The sequence below is a fragment of the Microtus pennsylvanicus genome, chromosome 1 (assembly GCF_037038515.1).
Source record: "Microtus pennsylvanicus isolate mMicPen1 chromosome 1, mMicPen1.hap1, whole genome shotgun sequence".
NCBI classification, from domain to species: domain Eukaryota; kingdom Metazoa; phylum Chordata; class Mammalia; order Rodentia; family Cricetidae; genus Microtus; species Microtus pennsylvanicus.
Window position 1 is genome coordinate 24,318,336 of NC_134579.1, and position 20,138 is coordinate 24,338,473.

The 20,138-nt window shown below is 37.9% G+C and overlaps 1 protein-coding gene across 1 annotated transcript in view; it reads left to right on the forward strand.

Annotated features, from left to right (window-relative positions):
- The first annotated feature begins 2,043 nt into the window (after positions 1 to 2,043).
- The window catches only part of LOC142837884 (small ribosomal subunit protein uS17-like), a 121,670-nt gene continuing 103,575 nt past the window's right edge, over positions 2,044 to 20,138 (forward strand). The window contains exons 1-2 of the mRNA XM_075953284.1: positions 2,044 to 2,191; positions 3,200 to 3,321. Of these exons, the coding sequence (XP_075809399.1) occupies positions 2,044 to 2,191; positions 3,200 to 3,321 (270 nt within the window). The remainder of the gene's footprint in view (positions 2,192 to 3,199; positions 3,322 to 20,138) is intronic.

Here is a 20,138-nt window from a genome sequence, read left to right on the forward strand (position 1 = left end):
GCACTTAGAGGATTATGGAGATGCCAGGAACACCTAGTATCCTTGAAGGATCCTGAACTATATCTGGACCTAGAAGGAGGCTGCTGCTGTAAACATTTGCATTCCAGTTCCCCAAAGGCTATAGCTTTCTGTAGTCATCACTACAATGAGCTGCCATTAAAGGCATTCTTTAATGGAGGTCCAGAAATCTCATCTCTCCATAGCCTTGATGACATAATTCCTCCAGGGAAGACTACCTTGTGCTTCTGCACACAGCAGTGGTCAGAATGAAAATGGCCTCCGGAAACTTTTATGCTTGATCTCCAGCTGATGGAACTATTTTGGAAGGTTTAGGGGGTTCAGTCTTAGTAGAGATGGTGCATCATTTATGGGAAGCTCTGAAGTTTACCAGGGTTCTCTCTCTGCTTCCAATTTCGGAATCAAGATGTGAGCTCTCAGCTGTTCCTTCCAACAAGGACTCTAACACACTAAAATTGTAAGCCCAATTAAACTGCTTCATAAGCTAAATTATTATTTATTTTGACCTGATCATGATGTTTTGTCACCACAATGGAAAACTAATTCAGACACAAACTTTATTTCTTGTATACCACTTTAAGAAAAAAAAATTCACTATTTGGCATCAAACACAGTCTCTAAAACAGCTTTCATTTGAAACATTTAACTGACTCCTCAACTGTGTCTCAAGGATTATTAAAATGATCCTTCAAAGAATCATTTCAGGGAGGCTAGGCTAGGGTTCTTAATTGTAATTGTTTTCTTTTGCAATCAGTTTTCCTATGCAGTTTAAGGAACTTCCCAATGACTTTGTCCTCATTGAAGCCTTTGTCATTTAACAAAAACTCTGCTCTTCTAACAGGACTCCTGAATCTGAATTTCATGCCTTCAACTCTGATAAATGAATGACATAAGAATTCAGAGGAATTATTGAAATGTTTGGAAATCTGTTGAGTAGATCTGTTTCAAAAGGTAAAGATTGATTAGTTAATATTTATTGAAAACACTTGTCACAGCGAAAAGGGCAGACAGAGCTCAAGATAAAAATGAGTAAATTCCTATTGAAGCAAGTTTTTGTTGGGCATATTTTCATTTTCCGTGGAAAGTACTTATACACTGTAGAAAGTTACTTTGTTACTGTGTGAAACAAAGATACTGCATCAGTGAACCAGCACTAGCTGAGACGCTCCACAGAAGAAATCAATCACCATTAATTCACAGAAGAAATTTTCTTTTTTGAGTGTGTGTGCAAGTAACAGTCTTTAGTTTTACAAGAGGAAGGCACACTATATTGTCCACCATGTTTAGATGGAGCTGTTCTTTACTTTTTGCTCTAACGGCTAATTTTGTGCATACGCAATGATATTTTTTTTATTACATTTATTGAATATATGCTCCCAAGTCACTGATACATGAACTTTACATTTTTCCAAAGAAAGATTTTCTATTGTAGAATGCTACAAGTTCAAATTTACCATAGGGATTTTGCAAGGCATCTACCATGTACCAGTCAGTCACAAGCTGAGACCTCCAGGCCAAAATGACTTGCCTGAGGATCAAAAGCCTTCTAGTGACCGGCTCTCCCCAAACTAAAATCTCCTAACTCTCAATTATGTTCAATCCACAACACCTCTTAAAACCAGCACAGCTTAGGAAAAGACAAGTCAGGGCGTCAAGGACTTTGCGAGACTCTCTGGGGGCTTGTGAAGGTGAACAAGGTGCCATTGATGTTTGCAAGGAATTCACAGACTCAAAGATGGAGACGAGAAGATCAATAGGTGCTTGGACTCTAACGTGAAAAGTACACATATGGAGGGGAAGAGAGAAAGAGTAACACATCCAGGTATTCCACACTCGGTGCTTCCAGCATCATTGCGCTCCACAGAATTTTGGAACCTGGGTGAAGTAGTATTTTCTCAAATTTCCATTTGCTAAAGTGTCAAATCCTCACCTCTACCCCAAACTACGGCTTTAATGGTAAGAGGGAGGAAATACCTGACAGTAAAGTATTCCCCTCTAGCCAAACACCTGCTTTTTACCTCCCACATGGAAGAATCACGGCCTCTCAACTATGTTTTGCTTTCCCACATCAAGTCTCCTACCTCAGGCCTTGCTGCATTTGGAACGCTCTCCCTTGGTGCAGAGAGCACAGATGCAGCGAGCACGGATACTGAGAATGGAAATGTGCTGCATGGCCCATTTTTAAATGATGTGAAGCTAGCCTCCTCTTCCTATGTCCCTTTAATTTGCAATATTCTAGCTCTTAGAAGTTGCAGTTCAAAACCAAAGTTCTGGCAGTAAGGCAATGAGCATATATGCTTTCTAGAATTGACACAAGCCCCGATCTGCAGAGGGCTTTTAGAGAACCTGTTGCCGAATAATGTCCCTCTTCACTTTCCACCCTTGCCATCTCTTGTATTCCACAATGCAGACATGCATCTGATGACTAGTGAAGTCCCAGAATTTCACAAGCAGCAAACATACTTAATACATGTCACTGTGTGTGCGCATACAGACACACACACCACAGCTCATGGTCCCCTTGCTAACTGCTGATACAAAGTCCTGCTCAGAACTCACTTAAATAGAAGAGCTTGTATTCCATTATTTCTCCCTTGCAAAGATAATATTCTTGAGACTTTGTCTGGAGAGAATTTTTTGTCCTAAGCAAAGAATTTACTTCATGCCTGATAGAACTCTGTCATTTCCTCTGCTGACTGAATAGGATATACGACAGAACAATCTTTTGTTGTGATTGGCCACATGTGTTTTCAAGTCGGTTTTACTTAACATTAAAAAATACATTTTTAGAAAAGCTAGATTTTTAATTCCTTATAGCAGGAATTTTATACTGTATAAAAGTCTTTGAATTAAAAATGCACACACATACTATTCAAGACATACAGGTGTTATCTGTAAAGAAAACTGCCAAGTGATTTTTATGCTAAGTGTAAAATGTTGTTTATATGTTTCCCACACAATTATGCACATATTGCTTGCTTTTATGAGTTAACCAAATTCTGTTTTTTTTTCCTTTATTTTCCTGGAATTATCTTTAAAAAAATCAGGCCTTACTGGAAATACATGGAAATCCAGGAATTTCCCACCCAGAGTAATTTGAAACATTTGAGGTCTCTTTCTTTTCCCTGTTCTTCCTCATGAATTCAGTTCCAGCGACATACTTCCAAGCCCCAATGAGTAGGAATTGTAGATGGAGATGCAACTGTAATTGTAGCTGCCAATGTGACTGTTCCTGCCGAGGAAGAAGCTGAGGACAGTCCAAACAAAGCTGACGATCATCAACTGCCTATTCATCCAGAGATGGTAAAGAAATGGAGAAAAGGATGGCCTGGTCTGTGTTCTGGCCCGACCAAACCTGTACAGCTTCTCTTCTTTAGGATGTGAGTGAACAACCGCCTGCCCTAGTGCATGCATTTCTGAGGCAGCAGCAGGGAACACTGCTCTATGAGTGTCTGGGGAAGATGCTGCAACTATTACTCAATATATTTAATCTTAGTGATGCCATTTCTTTCCAAATCTTCACTTCCCAACTCCCAAATTATACTTGGAAGAAGGAGGAAATAATGCACACTTATTTACCAAAAAAAAAAAAAAAAAATTGACCAAGGTCTAAGAAAACGCAAAGGTTCATCATCAACTCCTCAACTTTTCCCCTCCTTGAGACCATACATGGCACTGTTGCAAACTCCCTAATTTTATTATTAGCTGAAGTATCCCAAGATCACAACAGATTTGATAATTGACCTTTGACGATGTGAGCCAAAGGTCAGCAGAAATACAGCCTTCCAGATTAGCAGTTTAGAGAATTAATGCTGGTTAGTGGTTCTCCATGTGGTTTTTCTACAAAGCCAACCTTGTGTGTTACTGATTCCCCTGTTCTCCTTTAAACCTTCTTTGCATCTGTGTACACCCTTGTCAGACTATGTTAGGAATGAAACCATGTTCCCTAGCACAGATAGATGGGGCATCAAAATCTCATGAAGATGAAGATAAGTCTAAAGGTAGAGGTAGTTAAACTGTCCCTGCTGCTACTATTGTCCAAGTTCAAAAGCATCCCCTGAGGATATCCATAAGTCTGCACACAAATCTCACTGGATTCTTGATGGCCCTGCTAGTTTGGCACCAAATGGTCCAGGTATCTGTGTAATCATATCTGTGGAGGAGGAAGCTGCTTGTTCGTCCAGGCCACCCAGAACCGAAATAATCACTCAGTAACCATATTAATTAAATCACTGCATGGTCCATTAGCTATAACTTCTTATTGGCCAACTCTTACATCCTAATTTAACCCATTTCTTTTAATCTGTGTATCACCACGAGGTTGTGGCCTACCAGCAAAGTTCCAGCACATCTATTTCCAGTGGTGGGTCCATGGTGTTTCTCCCACTCCACCCTTCTTCCTCCCAGCATTCAATCTAGTCTTCCCCATCTACCTAAGTTCTGCCCTACTAACAGGCCAAGGCAGTTTCTTTATTTCTCAATGGTAATCACAGGACACAGAGGGGACTTCCACATCATACCTGAAAGAGTTCTGACTTAGAAGTCTATAGAACTAATTTCTAATAGTGGATTTCATATTTCTTTGTACCTATTCACAATTAACTATATAACCTCTAACCTAGTTTGTCTTCAGTTAAGACCCACTTCTACCTGACATGTACAATTAAATACACAACTGTTGCAGCTATCTATCACCTTTGGAGATGTCTTTCATTATTTTGGAGAATGGTACAATTGAGCCATAGGAATGTGGAAATGCTAACAGAAGGAAATTGGTTAGTATGAAGTACAGAAGACTTCTCATGTAGAACCACAGCTGAACTTGACAAAAAATTTCAGATAATACATAAATAACTTTCAAAAATGCCAGAGGATTAAAGGACAAATAAACCCATCAGAGTGTCTCCTAGCTTCCAGAGAACCATTTGACGACGTCTTGAGACTATTAAACTCTGTTATTTTTGACTTTTGATAGACATCTAAGGCTGAGGCAATCCTACATTAAGTAAAATTCCTGTAGGTTAAAAATTGATTTGAAGTCTCATAATTGGCTTTCAGTTGGCATCTCTGTTTTCTTTTAACTCCTTTTCTCTTTCTTCCTTCCCTCTCTCCTCTTTTTTCCCTTCTTCACTCCCTCCCTCCTTTCTTTCTTTCTTCTCTTTGTCTGCTTCGCTCCCTTGATGTGGGAGTGCCCTTTGTGCTTTGGTTAGCATTCATGAATAAAGAAACTGCCTGGTCAGTTGATAGGGCAGAACTTATGTCAGCAGGGAAGAAATAACTGAATATTGGGAGAAAGAAGGGCAGAGTCAGGGAGATGCCATGGATCCACTACAGGAGATAGATAAGCTGAGACTTTGCTGGTAGGCCATGACCTCGTGGTGATATACAGATTAATAGAAATTGGTTAAACCAAGATGTGAGAGTTAGCTAATAAGAGGATAGAGCTAATGGGCCAAGCAGTGATTTAATTAATACATTTCCGTGTGGTTATTTTAGAGCTAAGCTATCTGGGTGGGCTGGGATAAACAAGCAGCCCCTCCTTGCAACACTCCATCCTCCTCAATCTTTCCTCTTCCCTTCTTTACTCCCTCTTTCTGTTATTCTTTCTCAATTTCTTGCTCTCTTTTTCATCTCACCTTTGGCTCTATAGCATGCTATGTCTGTCTCTCTTCCATCCCCGTCCTTACTGGAATATACTCTCTGAAAATAAGCTTCTCTTTTCTTCCTCACTAGTGTGCCTCCAGTTAATAGTAAAATAAATAGGAAAGAGGAGGCAGGAATAAGAAACAAAAATTTGCATTAACTATTTTACACAATTACATATTTACGTATTTATTGATATTTCTTTTACCATTTCCTTACTATCTTTTGTCTAATAGCAAAAACTGTAGTTACTTCAGTAAATCTAATCATATACTCAAAATTTCCATCCTTTGCCCATAGATATGGACCCAGGATATGAACCTTGGCCACACAGATGCCCTTACACATGTTAGGAACAGTTGATTCTAAAAAGAGCTTCCCACACCGAAGCTCCCCTTGGAACATTCATTTTTACCTTCAGCTGGATACACATTGTTTGTAGAGTCAGGAGATCTAGGGAGCACACAGAAAGAAGGAAAGTCTAGAGGACAGGACCTAGTCACACAAGCATGAAGACCTAAATCTGAATACCTAACCAGTTACAGTGGTGTGTGTATGTAATCTCAGTGATGGGAAGCCAGATACAGGTCAATTCCTGGATCCCACTAGTTAGCTATAACCAGGGGGCTTACTAGTTAGTAGTCAGATGAGTCAAATTGGTGAGCTCCACATTCAGTGAAAGAAATAGACAGCATTTGAGGAAGATACCCAAAATCAATCTCTGACACACACACACACACACACACACACACACACATACACGCGTGCACACACACATGCATACATTCAATTAAGTCTCCACACACCTACTCAGATATGCACATATAACTCAAACATGCAAAAATCCCCAAAATAAGAAGAAAAGAAAGAAAGAGTCTATCTGCTTGACAAACACCCTTAAGTTTCCGGTGGTTCAGTGGTTTCATAGTATTCTTAGCTCATGTTTCAGTCCAGCATGTTTTAGTAGCTAACATATTTCTAACCCACACCATCATCAAAGAACCATCTTATTCCATCGTGTGGTTCTGCCCAATTCCTAACTTGTTATTCCCAAGACTGACATAGAAATGGAAGATAAGAAGAAAGTAGAAGGGAACTTTCTCTCTTATTTGTATTTTCCTAGAAAATGCATTTTTATAACCATTGGTAAAAATACCGGCTACATGGTAGTAAAAGCATAGGGCCTATATTTAGACTCTGTTCAATGTCATCTTATTCTCTGAGTGTCACAAAATGCAATATGAAAATAATTTTTAATAAATCGCTGTAGAAATGTGAGAGAAAGAAGTGGAAAGGTGGGAAAGGGAAAGGGAGGAAAGAAGAGAATGTAGAAGAAAAAAGGGAGGGAGGAATAAAGGCAAACAAACAAGAAGAGAGAATATCAAAAGAGAATTATCCATATTCTGGGACCCAGTATGATCAATAAAGCTGTGGTCTTTAGTTAGGCTGATGTAATTAGCTTCTGTATTTTTTTCTCAAACTTTGGAAAAGATTCCTTTGTACTAACTTTCTATTTGGTTAGTCACATCTTTCACAAGCAACAATAGTAAGTTAAGAGACAGGTTTGTATCCCTGGCTGGACACTGTGATGCTGTGGAAGCCAGTTAGGTACTTCATGTTCTTGGTTTCTCCTTTCCAAATGAGAGGCAACTTTAGTCCTTATGCTGCCATGTTTTATGAGGATGAAGCATTGAGATTCTGGTGAACTAGTTTAAGGGACCAGCAAATGTATCATTATCAGTAACAGACATCAAAGTTTAGACTTCCAACAGTATAAGTCAACAAAACGGCTCAAATTCTATTTAAGTAGATAAGGAAGAGTTTAAAGAAAGCCCATTACAGTAGTTGAATGGCTATGTCTTAATGCTTCTCGTGTGCATCTCATTTTAGTCAGACTTTATCTCCGACTCGGTCCCCAAAGAAAACTTTTAAAAGGAAATCATAAACAAGAGAGGAATAAAAAGGTTTAAGACCAAGATGTTCTGTTCTAGATACCAAGGTTAAAAATAAACAGTGGATACCACAGGGAAGCACTTTCAAAGAGGTTGAAGAATGTACTTCTGATGACTGTTATCTCTGACATCTATGAGAACTATAAAAATATAACTTTCCTATTTGTGTTTCTTATTCCTAGAATCATCAATAGTATTAAAGTTGTTTGTGAGAAAAATTTTTAAGCAATTTAAGTTTCTGTATATACTGCACAGACTTGCTGCAGGGCATACAGACTGTCAACCACACCCACTAGCTGAATGACTGACCTTAGAGACTTTTCATGTTTGTTTGCTTCCCTAATATGTCAACCTCATGTAACATGATCTTTTTTGAGGAGTGAATGACAATTCATCATCATCATAATCATTTATTTAATCTTGCTCAAAATTGAAAAAAAAAGAACAGAACAATTGCTATCTCAGTTTTAATAACAATTCTATTATAGAGCCCTGCCCTGGAAGAAAATCAGTGCTGACTGTTTCTGCTTGAGCGAAGTATCACAAAATAACCTTCCCTACTGTTATGGTTTTTGTCTCTTTAAGAGAAAAGTCACACCCACTCCTGGCAACCCCTGCCCTCCTCTTGCCATCTTAGTTTCTCACTCTTCCTTTTAGCATGCATGCTTCCTTCCCTCTCACTCCCTTCTCTGTCTCTCTCCTTTCTCTTCTCCTTCTTCCCCCCACTCTCTCCCCTCTAAGTAATAAATATCCAATTCTATTCTGTATGATGTATCTGTCCATGTACCTTCTACCCGTCACCTGCTCACACCTCCGGAATTGCTGGGACCAGCCTGCCCGGGACCAGCCACCGCTCAGGAACTGGTAGCTGTATCTGCCTGGGACTGGCTGCTCTCAGGGCCCGCTGCCTGCCTACTACTGCTAGGGACCTTGAAGCATTTTTAACGCCTACTCTCTGTGTTATCCTCAGACATCTCAACATCTAAGAAAATTCCTGAAGAACTTGAATATTGCAGTTGTCTTGCATATTTAATTCTAAGTTTTTAAAAAAAAATTTTATTTTGGAAATTATAATTACTTCATTTTCCCTGTCCTCCACACAAACCCTCCTCTACACCCCTCCTTCTTCTTTTTATAATTCTTGACCTCTTTTTATTAGTTGTTATTACCTGCAATAAATTTCTTTCTCTAAATAAGTAAGCAAAACTTGTTCCGTCTTTATAATGTTACTTTGAACATATGTTCTCAGGGCTGACCGTTTAGTATTGGAAAGCCAATAACACCTTTTATTACAAAACAATCAGCTAAAGAGATTAAAATGAAAACTAACTTTTCTTCAATTCAAAAGAAGTCTTCCTAAAGAGGCTATTATTGTTGAGGGCAGAGAGAAGAGAGCTTGAATAAGAACAAGGCAGTTGTGTGTTCAGGCACACAATAAAGTGGGTCCATTTACAAAGGAAATGAAGTAATGGCTCAATGTGCTTGTGAAGAATTTCACATATGCTGTCAGTGGGTGAAATAAGGAAATACAATCTTCGAGAAATTCATCCAGTGTACAGTTTGTACACCAGAAACACTGGGAAAACTGGAAAACTGGTGAAATGTGTAGATACATATCCATGTCTTTAACTTCCATTAAAATGAACTCATAGAGAGTCAAAAGCCTTAGCATTTCAATAATGCTCAAGTGGTAAGGCCAAGATGCAGCCATTGAACTAATAACACTTGGGATAAATTTTGTGTTGAAGCATCCAGAAGCATTTTTGCTGTATTTGAATTTGTATTGGTTACTTGGCCTACCTCTGACCCAATACTGACAGAAACCACCTAAGGAAGGGCGATACTTGTTTTTGCACTGAATTTCATTATGATTAAGTCTACCATGTCAAGAAAGGCATGACATCGAGCCCCTCAGTTCATGGAGGTGAGAGCAGATAGCAGAATCCCACAGTAGACAATGAAGCAGATAGGCAAGCAGAAACCAGGGACTGCGTATACCCTTCAAAGGCCCTATCCTAGTGAGCTACTTCTTTTAGCTAGACCCCATTTCATAATGCTTCTCATACCTCCCCATTAGAGTCATAGCTAGGGAATAGACATTCAAAAAGCAAGCCTGTGTATGGGGAACAGTTCAGATCCACACCTTAGGATAATTCAACAGGTACACCCATGAAGCGAAGGAATGCTTAAAAGAGAAACAGAAAGTTCAGCGATGAAAATAGTGATCTGCCTTGGATGAAATGTCCTTCCCAAATACTCTACATGAGTCGAACAAGAAAACATGAGGTTTCATGGAAGCCAAGGATAAACTGACTCATCAGCTTTTGGGGGCAGAATAACATATTTTGGGATTAGGACTCACTTGGTTTCCTGTTCTGTCATTTCCCAGCATTAGGAACTTGAACAAGAACTTGGTAGATGTTTATTGACCTTCCATCAAAAACCAACAGACACAGCCAAGTTCTTTTTTGTATTTTTTCCTCTTAAAAAAAGTCTACAAGTATTAAGTATTGTTTGTTAATGTAGTTCTATAAATCATACAGGTACTGCTCTTTTTCTTTCCTTCCTTCCTTCCTTTCTTCCTTCTTTTCTTTCATTCTTTCTTTTTTTAAAAAATAGTTATAAAGTAGGATATTATTCTTTATTTTTCTTCATGTTTTTTCTAAACAAGGGAAAATAAACCATAAATCAGTAAATTATTAATGGTTCTAGGCTCTTTTCTTTAAAATTTACTGTAGAGTCTCCCAAATTGGTCTTGTGAGTTACATCTACTAATGTTTACCATATTAAAAAACAATATAGTACTGGAAACATAATTATCTGCTGACTTATCTTAAAATAAATCTATTGTATGCTAATGCAGGCAATAATCATGAAAATAACTGTATTTTCTAAATTAGAAAAAGGGAAATGAGTAACATTATTTTATACTTCTGCATGTCTCTTTACAGAATATAGCTGGATTTTTATTCTATCTTTGACAATTAGTCATAGTAATAATCTGATAAGTATCTCTGTGAGACTCTATTGAACTCTGATTTTTTGAACTGGGGAAATATCTCAGCAGGTAAGATCATTTCCTGCTCAAATATGAGGAGCTTTGTTCACATTCCCGGAACCCATGAAATCGGGTATGTCTGTTGGCATCTGTAATTCTAGTAGTATGGGAGTGAATTGGGAGGCAACAGAGAAAGGAGGCTTGGAGGTCCTTGCTGGTTACCCACTGGTATTATATTCAGTAAGAGACTTTGTCTCAGGGAAACAAGGTTAAAAAATAATAGAGCAGGTTACCCGACACCTGTCTCTGCTCTTTGTGTACTCGTGGGTTCACACGCACACACACACACACACACACACACACACACACACACACACACACATCTTGCATATCTCCTTTTACAAAAGACCTCTCCAGAAGTTGTAAGCTTAGGCTGTAGTTCCAAGGTTGCTGAAGGAGATGCATTTTCACAGACTCCCCTGATTTTGCTCATCGACATTAATAAATGCAAAGACACTGCTTTCTTTGTTTTCATCTCCTACAGATTCTCCTCCTGAGAAACAGTATACCAAGGAAAGCCACAGAGAAGCACTATTTTGCATTTCCCAGCTGGGAGTGTTTAATATGTAACGATCATCATTTTGGTTTGAGTAAGTGTTCCTTAAATACGCCCATGAGGGGTTTGGGTCCCATCCCCTCCCTTTCTCCTCCTCGTAACCACAAAGAAAGCAGCGTTGTCCGCACACTGTGCCTCCATGGTGCGCCTCTTCACAGCCCTGAAAGCAGTAGGGTCAACCAACCAGCACTGCAGCCTCCAATGCAAGAACTCAAAAAAATCTTACCTCCTCATATTGATTATCTCAGGCATTTTAAATTGCTTTATTCTAAATAATAAATAAAACCATCAGACAACTAGCTTAAGGTTGTTACTCAAACACTTTCCTAGTCTCAAATACTTTTATCTCTGTGGCCTTGCCTGCAGCTAGTCATTCTCAAACAAAGAGCTTCACTTAGGTTTTACACTGGCATGTTCCACTATCAATTACATTGTTATTCACTTATCCACTATTTCCTTTGAGAGAATCATGGACTTCATTTTTACATATTCATGTATATTTATCAGATACTTGGCTAATATTCACATTAATGCTACCCTTGTTGTCCACTTGTTTCACTCTTCCACTTTCCTTACACAAATAGTCACCTATCTCCTTCCATATTATGTCATATATATATATATATATATATATGAAAGAAGTCATATATATATAATGTGATATATATATATATAATATATGTTTATGAGAGAAATTACGAGCTATTTTTCTTCCCGAATCTTACTTTAATCAACATTACAATCTCAGTTCCTCTTATTCTCTTGCAAATAATGGAATTTTATGTCTATATCCAAATTAAACTGTTATGTGTTTATGTGAGTATATATATACACACACACATACACACACAAACACATTTTCTGTATTCATTCACATATTGTCAGATGTGTAAGTCATTTCACATATTAGATACTATTGTGAGTAATGTCCCAATGCATATGAACATACAGGTATCACTCATGAATATTAGATGATTCTTGGGTGTGGATACACAGAAGTAGTGTAACTGTAAGATATGTGTTTTCATTTTTAATTTTTGAAGAACTGTCATACTGATTTTCACAGTGGTTGGGCTAAACTATAGTCCCAGAAACAGTGTATTTGTGTGTCTGTTTTTTATTTGTGGTATTTTAAAAAACAAAAAAAGAACAGATAGAAGAGGCATGAGGCTTTTATTGAAATTAAAATGTAAATACATAAAAAGAAAACGAAAAGTTATCTAGAACTAGTTAGAAGGGAATAGAGAATGCACCACGTTTAGTAGTTTTAACAGGGAAAAAAAAGAGACAAAGAATTTTTAAGTGTCCATATACAAGATATAACTTTTATAAATACTATAACTTTATTATCACAGTGTGTGTGTGTGTATGTGCATGTGCGCGCACATGTGTGCTTATAGAGGCATGCATGGAAAGGTGTGTGTATGTGCAGGTCAGAAGACAACTTTATGGAAATTGTTCTTTTCTTTCACCTCTACACATGTCCCTGGGATCAAACTCGTGTCTTCAGGCCTAAGTGATAACATCCCTACCCATTAAATAATCTTTCTGGTCCAGATTTAACTTTGATAGTAAGAAAGGTCCTCTGGGCAAGATGGAGAGAAAGAAAAATAGATTGAGAATGGCAGAGGTGTTATGGTTTAGAAAACTCAATTTAGGTTTTCTTGTCTGTTCCCGAGACAGAACTTTGCCATCTCCAATTTACATAGGACATTAAAGTTTCTCCTTTACTTTGTAAGTAAGTTGGGATCAGGTCTGGAGAGATGGCTTAGCAGTTAGGACTCCTTGCTGCGCTTGCAGAGGACCCAAGTTTGGGTCACAGCAGCCACATCTGGTGGGTCACTCACAACCTTCTGTAATACCAGCCCTCAGGAATCTTTACCCCTTCTTCTGCCTCTTCAGGCATCTATACTCATATGCATGGATATGATACGTACATGAATACTGATACATAATTTAAAAACTGAAAGGAATTTAGGAAAGGGAAGCACTAAATACAGGACACTTACCCCATTGGGATCCAGTTCCTTAATCCCACTTCCCTACAAAAGAAAGCATAGAAGAGACACTTTTATATGATATATATGCAGCAGGAAGAAATTCCTCGAAAGCACCGACAGCAAGCACTGAGGGCTATGTACTTTGCATCAAAGAGATCCTTGAATTTTCTCTGGCTCTAACAAATTCAATGAGACACTTGTCTTAACTACAGGTGGTTCTTAGAGCAAGTTGACTACCAATGACTCACAAGCTCTCTACTCTGCCAGCTCCTCCGAGTACTGGCAGGGGACCACACACAGCTGCATGATCGCCACTGCTTCTTGATGTTCATGACACTTAAGACACTCTGAACTGCCTTCTTGACTTCAGTTGGCCTCCTGACAGCTCACATGGCTTCCTCAGATTGACTTTTTGGTTATTTTGTCTTAAATACTTTCTGTCTCTAAAACACTATTGGGGAAAAACACTATAGGAAATATTGTCCGAAACTGTGCTAAATACCTTTGCATACATCTTGTTAATATCACACTCACATTAGTAACTAAATACATATTGTCTGCTTATGGATAGATGACTGTATTTGTTTCAACTGATGAGGTCATGACTAATAGTATTTTGCTCATGGGTGCACTTAGGTGTGAAAATAATATGTGACTAGAGTAAGGGCAAAGAGCTCATATACAGCAGAGTAAGGAACAGCTGTTCAAGTTTCCTGACTCCAAGTTCTGTTTTCTTTCTATGGATCACACACTCTTTCCTCAAGAAGCCCATTGCTATTCACCTTTATTCCTGATATTTCTTTCAAGGGTGTCTTCAACAAACCATATATTTCTCATGGACTTAATATAAGAGCTTCATACTGTGTATAAAGTTTGTAAGTTTAGGGCTTAATTACAAATCAATAATGTTAATAGAGATTCTGGTATCCTTTTGTGAAAAGGACGACACATTAGGGAACTATTCCTTATTATAATATTGTATCTACGGGAGGAAAAGTTGACTTTGCTTAATCCATTGGGACAGGAAAAATGTGCCAAAAATTAGTACTTAGAGGGATTTGTCCTTACTCAGTATTTGTGAAACAATATTTTTGGGGGGCTAAAGGTGAGATCTTTGTATAAGCAGAGAGAGAATACAAAAATGATCAAGAAAAACAGATTAATATTTGGTTAATCTTTTCAGGGTATGCCTGAAAAGTGACAGGTGATAAATACAGAAGGTGATCCTTGCGTGGTTCAAAAACATCAAAAAATATTTTTACAAGAAAGATACTGTCAAAATTCCAGTATATGTGGAGCAGAACTCATAAGCTCCATCCTCAAACTGAGAATGTATTGGCAGTAGATAGCTGCTGTAGCAGGGATAGTCATCCTTCTTTCGGGATGTGGTCACTGTTAGATTATCCATTTTCCAGTGGGAGCACTAAATGGAGTTGCTGGTTTATAGATACACATGTTACATGCACACACAAACACACACAGAGAAATCACCATATATACTATGAATTAAAATGTATTTATTAATTTTATGCAAATGATGAGTATGCATATGTTCAGCACATTCCTGTCTGGTACCTGTGGAAGGCGGAAGAGGATGTCAGGCTACAGAAACTGTTGTTACCATGGCTGTGAGACATGTTATGGATGCTGGGGACTGAACCTGAGTCCTCTGTAAGAACATCAAATGCTCTTAATGGCTGAGCCATTCTTTCAACCCTTACTATGACTTTTTGTTCATCTTAATACTATGTTTAATTGTTTGAATTCATTAAAAAGAACTACATACACATTGAATTCCAAGGCATGACATCCCTAATTGAGGACCCTGATCTCATTTAAAGTAACAAAAGGCAATCTCTATAAACATGGAAAAATGTGACAACAGGACAAAAATTTTATTATTTCCCCAAAGAACTGAATGTGGTCAAATCTACCAAAATATATCTATGTGTTGATTGTTTCGGGATTTTTCACTTGTCTGTTCATAAGATAGTTTACAAGTTGAAGGCAGCAGGACTTTGTGCTTTGAGAGTCCAAAATAACAGTTTCTGCCTGTGAAATTAAGAAAACATATGTTTTCTTATCTGTTACAATATTTCCCTTACAGCACCCATATTGGGTAGGAGTCATTTGGTGCAGTACCCACTGCTATGGAACAATCTTTGTACACTGTAAATATATATTACTCTCATTAGTTAATAAAGAACTGACTGGCCTATAGCTGGATAGGAAGAGATTGAGCATTAGAGCCAGAAGGGCAGAGTCTCAGGAATCATGAGCCGGATACAGAGGAAGCAGGACATGTAGAAAATACATTAACAAGCCTTGAGTCATGTGGTAGAATTTAGATAAGAAACATGGATTGATTTACATTGCAAGAGCTAGTATGTAGCAAGCCCAAGCTATGAGGCAAGTATTTATATTAATATTAAGTCTCTGGGTGGTTATTTGGGAGCTGGCCAGTGGTCCTAACAAGATTCCACCTACAATACCACCTTGGTCTGCAGTTCTTTAATGATCATAAATCACCCTAATGAAAGACCATTCTGTAGTAAAAGGATGGAATATTTATAAGAGGAGGTGATTATGTGTTCCATATGTATGTGAAAGCCATGGCATTGACGAGTCAGTGCAAGTTCCAGTTGTATTTAGGGTAACATTAACGTTGTTACAAGTTTAACCTGTTGTTAACACTGAAGTTTCTCCCATCACATCGGTTACTCTTTCTCTTCCGAATAACAGCCTCTCTACCCTCTATCTCATCTTCCTACATTACACACCTACTTAAAAGTCAAAACAAAAACAAATAAAACATTAAACAGTCCCCCAGCGACCTGTTTCCCTCTTCATCCTGGGTGTGTGTGCTACTTGACCTCCTCAGGTCAATATCCCAGGGCCTGGGATGTTATTGAATGCCAGTAGCCCAGATCCCGGACAAAGTAGGTGGATAGTAAATATTTATAAAGTCGATGGATTGTGTAAAGATTGCACAAGTCCCTTCTATCATACTTTTTCTCAGGTAATGGCATTGTTTGCTAACCCGTGTTGCTGCTGCCGCAAAGTACCCTGAAATAGTTCCTCATTCCTAATATTTATTTGGTCAGTTAGACCTCAGAAATAGTTCTGTGTTTATCTCCTTGTCACTTTAGTTGTACACAGCAGAGAGAGCATTGCCAGTGTTTGTGACATGGTCTCCTGATTGCTGTCTGACCCCATTCAATTTCTTACCCAAGTAGCTTTCTTAAACTACCAATAAAATGATGTTTTGGATCTTCTTTTGATTGCTTTGAAACTCTTCAGAGTTCACAACACTTATAGTATTAAGTTAAAAATCATAAGTACCATGCAAAAAGCCAACCTGGGACCCCAGGTTCCTTTCTACAGCCTCTTAGTAGCCTACCATCTCTGCTTAGCCAGTTCTGTAGGATTATGTGTTAGTTTATCAGCACCCCAGACTCCCTCCTGAGCGCTTTCCTTCTGTGTTTTCTGCTTTTGTGTAATAATAATGCTCTTTCTCACATATATCTGGGTCAAAGGCATCTTGTGAAAATGTGTTTAATCTTTAAGTACAGCTGCAAAAATTCCTGGCAAGTGCTCACTACCTCAAGGAGAAATTGACCACTTCTGCAGGCATACTCACTGCATGAACTTGCTTGCTTTTGACACACTGCTGCACTGGATGGGACTGTGGTGATCTTTCTGAAAAAAAAAAAAACAAAAACAACAACAACAAAAAAAACCAAAATCCAGCCAGCTTTCCTGGTATCTTCATCAGTCTCTGTGAGGAAGTTGCCACAACCTCAGTGACATAGGGCGATAGAACTTTGTTCTTTTGTAATTTGGAAGGTCAGCTGTCAATAACATTTGAAAGTCAAGATGAAGTCATCATGGGCAGTACTTCTTCAGCTGGCCATGGAGGTTGTTCCCGATCTCTTCACTTCTCATGGACTCTGGCATTTGGCAACTTTTAGTGAGGTTATCTGACTTCTTTCATCTAGCATTCATCTTGCACGAGCTCTTATAAAATATACATAGAATTTAAAGCCCAGAGGGGAAAATCTAGCTTAGCTTTATATGAAAAAACAAATCCAAAACAAACAGGATCAATTTATTGATCAACTGATAGATGAATTACCAAGGACTGATTCATATAATCATGGCACCTTTGGAGTAAATCCAATATACGTAGCACAGCGTGTGTGATGCCATGGCTAGTTTGTTGATAGTGCATCATGAGCCTTTTCATCCTTGTGGCTATGCTTCCTCAACACCCATTCTGCATGTTTCTCATTTCTGACCTTGGCTCATTGTCATGTTGCCATAAGCATTAAACTAGAAAGTGAGAATCAAAAAGATAATAAGACTGATATCTGCCAAGTATCAAATATTTAACATGCGCGCACACACACACACACACACACACTTCAGATAAATTCATCTTTCTGCTAATTTAAAGTTTTTTTTTAGAATTTCCTCATAATTACTTATTTGAAGGCAGTTGAAAACCTTTACTAGTTACTATTCATAGCCATTACTTTTGTTCTAAATCTCAGAGTTATGAACATGAGAAATTATCTGTTGGTAGCCGGTTCCCTCTTAGGGAAGCTCCAATAAGTCACACACATTATATCCTAAAATTCTCTGAGAATTTATAAATTTTAAAATCATACAAATCCTAAAGGGTTATTTAGTTTTGCTCATGTTTAATAATGCAAGTTGAAAGCACCACGATATACTCTTAACTGCTCTGAAAATAGAAGTAGCATATCATTGTCTTTTAGCTTCACATTTCTATGAATTATCAAACTTATATACCCCAGAGGCTTTGCTTACGTACTGCAGCTTTGTTCAAGCTGCTACAACACAATTCAGTAGACCTAGATGTCAAAGAACACAACAAATAAACGTCCTTTGCTATTTTCAACCAATGTAAGCCTTCGACTTTACCTACATATATTTATTTGAGTTCAAAAATAACATTTTAACAGAGAAGACTGAAAATAATGTAACTATCATCTATCTATCTATCTATCTTCATCTATCTATCTATCTATCTATCTATCTACTATCATCTATCTATCATCTATCTATCCATCTAATCTGTCTGTAGATCATCTTTCTGTGTTTGATTTGAATCCCTCTCTTAAGGAGATCAAAGAGTTCTTGACTCTTTGAAACTTTAGGATTTTTGCATCTTTAGAATTTCTTAAGAGATTCAGTTTTGTGCTAAGTTTCTTCAGTATTTTCATTTTTACCATTTCTAGTCATGACAGCTTCCCTCTTTTGCATCTCATCTTTGTGAGCACGCATTACCAAAAGTTCTTAATCCAGGTTTGCTAAGGACCTAAAATCTATTAATATTTTCTTCTCTGGGGATACAATACTTAACTTTAGACATAGAATTTCACTTCTGATATACCCACAATCCTCTTAATCTCTCCTCCAATGAGCCACTTCCAGTCATGTGATCTTCTCTACCTGCTCACCTGCCTGCTCAAGCTTCTTGAAATCCTGCTAAGTCCAGAATTTATATTTAACAGAGTAGAGTGCCGGACAATATGGAGATGCTAACTTGTAAAAACTTTCCAAACTGGGTCAACTACCCAGGGAATTCTTCAGTTTGTTTGGTGTGAAAACTTGAGTCAGGTACATTCTGTGAAATATTTTAATTTGAGTTTCTGTTAAATTGACTGGAATCATGCCAAGCCATGTGTTATTCATGATTTGCGTCTCCACCCTGCCTCCTCCACTATTACCCACATTCGTCTGACCGTAAAAGGCCTTCTAACTAGGACACACTCATCCATGTTTTGGTTCCTCAAATGTTTCAAGCTATTTTTCCAACTGTTGAGGTTTGGCAAACTATTGTCAGATTTTTGCCAAGGTGCTTATTTTTTTTCTTTTTAATTTTCAACCCGGGTGTATTGCCAGGGAAATATAGTCCATATGTTCCTTATGTATTTACACATAACTCACGAAAATAGTTTATAATCATTATATATATCCACAATATCTGCATGCTATTCCTCATTTGTCACTTGGTCTCTTTAGAAATATTCTATCTCTTTCATTTAGATGAAAAACATTGAAACAATTCTGGTCCTGATAGAGCAATACCTTGGGAAGCTGACAAAATATACTTTTTGTTTCATGTATTACTTTTATCTGCAATAGATGTCCTGTTTTGAATAACTCACCAAAAAATTTAGGTTAGTTAAAACAGCTAATAAGTAACACATGCAAACTGTTAGAAATCAATGGGGAATGAGCTTTTCTCATTGTGTTCATAATCACAGGCTCATTTATTTAAGAATTCTCCTCTTTTTCCACTTCCAGAAAGAAACTTTTCCCAGAAGTTAACATAACACAAGTCCTCAGGAAGGACTCATCAGGATTCTTTTCATTTTTTAAACATACACTCAAATTTTCTTCCTCTACTTTAATCTTCACAGCTAACGGCATTACACGCATACTAGGTTTGAACATTTTTCTTACATTATAAAACTGTTTTATTATTATTTAACTTTGTGATGATATTTTGTTTGTGATCTAACAAATAAAGCTTGTCTGAAGATCAGAGTGCAAAGCTTGTCACTCTTCCATTTCTGTTTAGGAAAGGGCAGGTCTCCTATGAGTATCACCAAAACATGACATAGCAAGCTGCAGTAAGACTCAGCACCTCTGCATGGATTAGAGCTGAACTAGGCAACCCAGTAAGAGAAGCAGGGTTCCAAAAGTCAGTAAATGAGTTGGAGACAGACCCTTTTCTGTCTCACAAGAGGACCACAAGAAGACCATGCTGTACAACTATTACATGTTTGCAGAGTTCCTAGTTCCTCAGTTGCCTGAGTTCCATGCAAGCTCTCTGGTTGCCTATTCAGTCTCTGTGAGCCCATAGGAGTCCAGGTTAG